Genomic DNA, 6947 nt, shown 5'->3' on the forward strand with positions numbered 1-6947 from the left:
GATTAACATTTACGTTACAGAACTTTACATTATTCTGGTTCAACTCTGCTTATATAACAATGACACAGTTCTTTCAATTATAATAATGAGGAGAAATTTCAATTCAAGAGAAAAAATATTTGACTGAAATTAGAATGAAATGAAAACTCTAACGAGTAGCACTTAGTTTCAGTATTTGTCGTAGATCATGGTGTCCTTTGTGAAATGACAGAACAGCAACTATCTATTAAATCCAATGGTTTGCATGCGTTGAAGTTATGGAAAGAAACTAACGAAACGATATCATCACAAATTGGAGAGTAAAAATAGTCCAAAACAAATGCTTCACTTTTGGCGAATCGATGAGGTTTTTGGCAAGTTTATACTAAATCCCTACACCATAGAATGGGTGTGATGGAATCTCATTTTCGTTCTCACTATTCACCACTAACACAAATTGCTATAGATTCACATTGACACACAATTGGAAATGGGTTGGTAATTTCATAGTTTTAATACAAAAACCAATTCACTATTAGATACTCCGTCCTTACCTCTTATAAACACACTCGTTCAATTCCTTAATATGACATTTTGCTGCTGAATGAGCACACAAATAAATTTCATCATAATTTTTTATAATATTTTATTACATCCGTTGAGTGGTTTTCTTTTAGATTTTTCGAAAACATAAATTGATTCTTCACCCTTCTATTGCATTTGTAATAGAATTCCACATTGATAAAACTTTGTTTTTGGATTCTAATTGAGAATTTTCGTTCGATATATATATATACATGTATTTTATCGAATTGTTTGCAAAATGATATTTAGCACATAACTAACACATAACTCACAATTTTGCTAAACATTTACCGTTTGTATTAGAACTTTACTAAGTATTTTTAAATCAAACTTCTTTCATATTTCTGGATGAATTGTCTCTTTGCCTTTTAAAACTATTTTTCTATTTCATTTTCTGTCGTGTGTGTCACGAAAATGAAAAAAATCACAAAGCAGCGAGGAAAATACATACACACACTTCGTTGTTCGACAGTTCTGGTTCTTTGATTTTATTTTTCTTCGTTTTGTCCATGTTAGAGTTCGCACAGAAGTTGGCTGCGTTTCGAAACCAATATTTTTGGTTCAAGGCAGGTGTCCAAAGTAAAACATAAACATGTGGTGAAAATTAAATGTCAAATTCGTTGGCGAAATCCATAAATAATTTTATTTTTAAGTAAGTTGCTAGGCAAATTGAATATATACAATTCAATTGATTCTCTTATAAAGAACACGTATAATTTTAATAAAATACGTCACACATCATACATGTAAGAACGGATTTACAAACTAATAACCATAACGAAAATTTCTGCATTTTCAACATATCAATTGATGTATTCACCACCCCATTGAAAAGCTTAAACAAATAAAAGAAAAGTAGTTTGGAAATGTCAAAAGAATTGAAACGTCACGTCAAATGTATATCAAAAATTATTTTTTTAGAAAATAATCAGCTGTGTACACTTGTAAATTATTGGGAGTGTTGGCAATTCGCATTTTTTTTAATCTTGAAATAATCGACTGACGATATGACGAAAATGTATTTGTTTCAGTTCGTAGCACTTGGTAGATAGTTATTACACCAGGTTGTTCTGTGTCACGTTCAGTGTCACAATTGAACAGGTTTTTTTGTTTCTTTCTTTATTGCCTTCGTTTTTTTTTTTTTTTTGATTTATTGATCTGCATGTTTTGGCTTGTTCATGGTAACCAAATCGCCGAATTGGTGCATCCCAAGGCTGAGTCAAAACAAAAACAAACAAAAAATTCAAACACAAAATAAGATAAACCCAATCGCATCCTAGCAATCCAAAAATGCGGACTTTTTGCACAAACGTATCAATGACGAGGTATATCCTTGTCAGCACAATTATTTGTAGTTGCTTTACTATCGCACAATCCATATTGCCTACGAATAATATGTCCAACAAGGAGAAAAGCGAACTCAAGTAATTAACCAATCATCATCGAAAGTAGATCTTAACCTTGAATTATTTGTAGTAAAAAGTGATTTTCCCCATTACAGAGAGGAAGCATTGGAAATGTTCTACCATGCATACAGATCGTATATGGACAATGCATATCCCGCAGATGAGTTAATGCCTCTTTCATGTCAAGGTCGATACCGAGGCGTTACACCGTCGAGAGGAGATATGGATGATGTTCTAGGAAAGTACGTAGAAAAACTTTGCTAAATAAATAAATACCCATTCGCATGGGTGACGTGGTATGACATTAAAAATACTACGTGTGTACACATACTTATCAAAAGCAAACAATTACAAAAATCAAAATATGTATTGTTCAATCTGTGCCTTGTATTTAAGCTTTAATGAGATTTGAACACTTTGAACAATTGACTGATATGTTAATTCGTTTCAGTTTTTCTATGACTTTAGTCGACACACTAGATACGTTAGTAATTATTGGTGACTACGATGAATTTGAGCACGCTGTAAAATTAGTCATAGACAATGTGAAATTCGATCACGATATCATTGTATCGGTTTTCGAAACGAATATTAGAATGGTTGGAGGACTGTTATCAGCACACGTATTATCAGAATATATTCGGAAAAATGAACAAGGGGAAGATGCTCACATGAAATGGTACCGTGGACAGTTACTTGAAATGGCCAAAGAATTGGGTTATCGATTGCTGCCTGCATTCAATACAACGACCGGAATTCCACATGCGAGAATAAATTTAAAACACGGTATGAAATCGGATGAATTAAAAAACTCTCGTGAAACATGTACGGCTTGCGCTGGAACCATGCTATTAGAATTTGCTGCATTGTCAAGATTGAGTGGTGAGCCGGTATTCGAGACGAAAGCACATGCTGCAATGGATGCCCTATGGAAGATCCGACACAGAGGCTCAGACTTAATGGGTAAATTGATTATTGAATGAATTATTAATTATTATTATGGCTTTAATAGATTGATTTTTTCTTTAATATAAAAATTGTAATATTACTTTAATAGGCACAGTAATGAATGTACATTCCGGAGATTGGGTTCGCCGAGATTCAGGCGTTGGCGCTGGCATCGATTCATACTACGAGTACTGCCTCAAGTCCTATGTTTTGCTAGGAGATGGACGCTATTTGGATCGTTTTAATAAACATTATGCTGCTGTAATGAAGTATATTTCGCATCCACCACTATTAATGGACGTTCATATGCACAGGCCACACACGAAAAGCCGTAATTACATGGACTCGTTACTTGCATTCTGGCCTGGTTTACAGGTTCTATTTGGTGATCTGAAGCCAGCTGTTCAAACGCATGAAATGCTGTACCAAGTAATGCAAATGCACACATTCCTCCCAGAAGCCTTCACATTCGATTTTCAGGTATAATCATATCAAATTAAATACGCCAATTCCGGATTTAATTGTTTTCCATCTTTCAGATCCACTGGGCACAACATCACCTTCGACCCGAATTTATTGAATCAACGTACTTCCTTTATAAAGCAACTGGTGATCACTACTACTTACAAGTGGCGAAAAAAGTTCTGAAAACTTTGCAAGAGCATGCAAGAGTTGCCTGCGGATTTGCTGCTGTAAGTACCATTGTTCGGATTTTTATTGTTATATTATTATCTAGATATATTAATCACAGGTAAATGATATACGAACCGGGAAAAATGAGGACCGCATGGATTCATTTGTCATGTACGTATGGAGAAAGATTTGGTGTCAAAATATCAATGTATTCCAACCGAAACCAATATTTCTACCGTTTTCTTTTCAGGTCCGAAACTTTAAAATATTTGTATTTGATATTCGCTGAACCGTCCGAAATAGATTTGGATTTAGATACATTCATATTCACTACCGAAGCCCATCTGCTTCCACTGTCGCTGGGTCAACTCGGTAATATAACAAGAACGAGTGGAGAAAGTAAGAAATGTTCGAATCACAATTGAAGATATCAGATTGGGAAAATGAAACAAGAAAATGATGTTGTTGTTGATTGTTTTAGGTGACGAAAATGGTGAACAAGTATTGACAATGAATTATCAAAAATCATGTCCCAGTCCGAAGCATTTATTCCCAGAGACCGTACGAAAACCATTGAAAGATTTGGTGTCAGGTGTATGCCCGCGTACTCCCAGCACAAAACGTATCAGTGCGATGGAATTCAGAGTATAAAATATTTGAACTTGTCTTATTAACTATATCGAAACCAATGCAAATTTTCTTTTTGAAAAAAAAGGCAAGCAATGCTGACCACCGTCGCTCTGTCAGCGATATGGGAATAACAATGATCTCAGTGGGCGATGGAAAAGTACAATTGATGCACAGTTTCTACAATGTAAGAACGTGATAAATCTATTATTTTGCTAGCGATAAATACTCACACAAACTCTATTTGTAGGCCAAAACACCAGAAGATGCTGAGAAGGGATTGCTTTTTATGAAAGAGATCGTTGAATTGTCCAAATCTCAAGTTGCCACATCAATAGCGGAGTTACAAGCTGTGTTCTTCAAAAAAGAATCAGGCGGTATAGAACTGTTTCCATTAATTGCCCACTATCAGTTCGTTATATTGCTATTAATTTCATTTCTTCTTTCTGATTCTCCCCTTAGGTATAGAACTGTTAATGGCCGGTCCGTCACACTTTTCAAAAGAACTGACGGGCAATGAATCGATACAACGGAAAGTTGTTCTTGCCGAACCATTCAGATTGTGTTCTCCACTGAAAACACGAATTGAAACGGTCAAAGATCGAATCCTAGTTGTGGAACGTGGCGATTGTACGTAAATATTTGATGCAAAATATCAATATATTCTAACTGATATTTTTACCTTTTTCTTTAGGTACGTTCATCGACAAAGCCCGAAAGAGCCAAGAAGCTGGCGCAGCTGCCATAATTGTATGTTTCGAATTATCATATAGTTAAGGAAACATTTTATCAATAATATCAATTTAAATGGAATTTCTGTCTTACGCAGGTGGTGGATAATATACCTGGTTCTAATGCAGATCAACCAATGTTTGCAATGTCGGGAGATGGAGTAGATGATGTAAAAATACCGAGTGTTTTCTTATATAGTCGAGAAAAGCATGTTCTCATGAAAGCAATATCTAACAATCCGGATTTAGAAGTAACACATAATCATATATGAATGAATTCATTCAAAATGTGGATATATTTTAACAAAAATCAATATTTTTGCGGTTTTCTTTAGGTAAGCATAATGCAGATGACGGGACTGAAAAAACGACTAGAAGCTACACTTAGCACAGATGAAACAAATACCGATGATAAATCGTAGGTTAATTGCCTGAGGAAATACAATTAATTTTAGGCGCGTTCTGTGGTACGTTGGACGTTCTGCATATAAAAATTAATAATAGAATATGTAAAAAGATTGAATATGCAATATAAATTTGCCTGAATTTTTTACTTCCTAGATTTAAGTTGAAATGTGAATGTTATTTAAGAGTTAAGATGAAATTCGAATAAAATTTCCGAAAAACAAATTTTTTTCCATTGACATTTGAGTTAAATTCTAATGTTGAACAATTTTGGTGGAACAGCAGCGCTTGAAATTGACAGATGAGTTTGACAGTTGGTTGGTATGCTTGACAGCTATTACAATGCAGCATTGTTTTTCCTTCACTTCCATGAAATAAAATTGTATTATGAACAAATTATGTTAAAAATCTAGAAAATAAAATCTAGCAATAATAGTCGTAAGAAATGTTTTTGCACAGAGTAAGTAGACAGTTGTTGACAGCCAATACTGTGTTTAGTGTAAAAACCCTGCGATGTTTGAACATTGCTTTCGGGAGATTTGAAACTGAAATTATCGATAAATGGAAACAGAAATTTGCAAGTGAAAATGTGTCGGAGATCGAAAATTCGATTAAATACATTCTTGAGCACGTAATTGAACAAAAAGAGGTAATTGAGCTTTTGCATTGTTTGTATTATTCGTATACTATACAAATACAATGATGACCTTCATCTCTTACAGACCTTGACTGAACGAAAGAATGACCAAAAAATCACACTAACAAAAGAACAACTAAATCGATTTGAACAGCTATGTGAGTGTCGTATGGCAAGGATGCCAGTCCAATATATTATAGGTAACGAGATTGTCGCTCTTCATCATCAATGAATGTGTAGAAAATTAATGCTTTCCTCTTCAATTGGATTTAACTAATAGGAGAATGGGACTTTTGTGATTTAGAGCTAAAAATGAGGTGAGCAACATCACACGAAGCCGTTGTTTTGCCACTGATTACTGCATTTTATCTCAACTGGCACACTACCATTTCTTTTATGTTTCTAATTTACACAAAACCACTTTGTTTTATGTATTTCAGGCCACCAGTTTTCATTTGCCGACCTGAATCTGAGGAACTTGTTGAATTGATATTGCAACAATGTGATGACAAACTAACTATGCGATTCCTAGAAGTATGTATTAGGCGGTACTTTTTATGTATAAAAAAGCAAACCACTTTTCGAAATTGTGGAGATTTTATTAATCATTCTCAAATTTATTTTTGTGCATTTCATGTCTTAAATTTTACATTCTCAGGTAGGCTGCGGTTCAGGAGCAATTTCATTGGCATTACTTCATTCCCTGCCTAAGGTAAACTCATTAATTAGAACAGAAGAACATGAAAATTTGGTTTACTATTGTTATCTCGTTTAATAGGCCCAATGCATAGCAATTGATCAGAGTGGATATGCTTGCAATTTGACACTTGAGAATGCTACTAACTTGGAACTGAATGGTCGCATTAAAATATTAAAACACAAGCTAACCAATGAAAGTGAAATTCCTGAGGTTGAGGGGAAATTAGATCTAATCGTCAGCAATCCTCCATATGTACCCACAAATGACCTAAAAGTACTTGCTCCCGAAATTTCACT

General features: G+C 34.4%; 2 protein-coding genes across 8 annotated transcripts; both read left to right on the forward strand.

The window, feature by feature from the left end:
- Window positions 1-835: 835 nt before the first annotated feature.
- On the forward strand, window positions 836-5539 carry LOC129572199 (ER degradation-enhancing alpha-mannosidase-like protein 3). 7 transcript variants are annotated; one of them, XM_055452145.1, is made up of 15 exons: window positions 836-960; window positions 1004-1988; window positions 2066-2212; window positions 2422-2933; window positions 3028-3398; window positions 3458-3610; window positions 3670-3722; window positions 3802-3950; window positions 4033-4196; window positions 4267-4365; window positions 4429-4555; window positions 4641-4808; window positions 4873-4928; window positions 5008-5160; window positions 5245-5539. In XM_055452145.1, the coding sequence occupies exons 2-15, from the start codon at window positions 1855-1857 to the stop codon at window positions 5329-5331; spliced, it is 2373 nt and encodes a 790-aa protein (XP_055308120.1). In that variant the 5' UTR covers window positions 836-960; window positions 1004-1854; the 3' UTR covers window positions 5332-5539. The 7 variants fall into 7 exon arrangements, with proteins under 7 accessions (XP_055308120.1, XP_055308125.1, XP_055308119.1 ...); XM_055452150.1 differs by lacking the exon at window positions 836-960 and having other exon boundaries at window positions 1175-1310; window positions 1778-1988; XM_055452143.1 differs by lacking the exon at window positions 836-960 and having other exon boundaries at window positions 1426-1665; window positions 1845-1988; window positions 3802-3959.
- Window positions 5540-5628: 89 nt separating this feature from the next.
- On the forward strand, window positions 5629-6947 carry LOC129572198 (MTRF1L release factor glutamine methyltransferase; the record flags this gene model as incomplete). The annotated part of the gene is given in 6 exon segments (XM_055452142.1): window positions 5629-5963; window positions 6037-6151; window positions 6232-6268; window positions 6392-6485; window positions 6610-6663; window positions 6730-6947. Coding segments are annotated over 6 exon segments (722 nt in total), but the record flags the coding sequence as incomplete, so codon positions are not given.

This window comes from Sitodiplosis mosellana, unplaced genomic scaffold (assembly GCF_009176505.1).
Source record: "Sitodiplosis mosellana isolate CC-2019 unplaced genomic scaffold, AAFC_SMos_1.0 Smas_scaffold_4405, whole genome shotgun sequence".
In the NCBI taxonomy this organism is placed as follows: Eukaryota; Metazoa; Arthropoda; class Insecta; order Diptera; family Cecidomyiidae; genus Sitodiplosis; species Sitodiplosis mosellana.

Excerpts from the sequence above, each read along its gene's own strand:
- LOC129572199 (XM_055452144.1), top strand. The coding sequence starts at position 1,855 with ATGCGGACTTTTTGCACAAACGTATCAATGACGAGGTATATCCTTGTC. Across the intron at positions 3,399-3,457 it reads CCTTCACATTCGATTTTCAG|ATCCACTGGGCACAACATCA; the intron begins GTATAATCATAT and ends TCCATCTTTCAG. Across the intron at positions 3,960-4,032 it reads GAGTGGAGAAAGTAAGAAAT|GTGACGAAAATGGTGAACAA; the intron begins GTTCGAATCACA and ends TGATTGTTTTAG.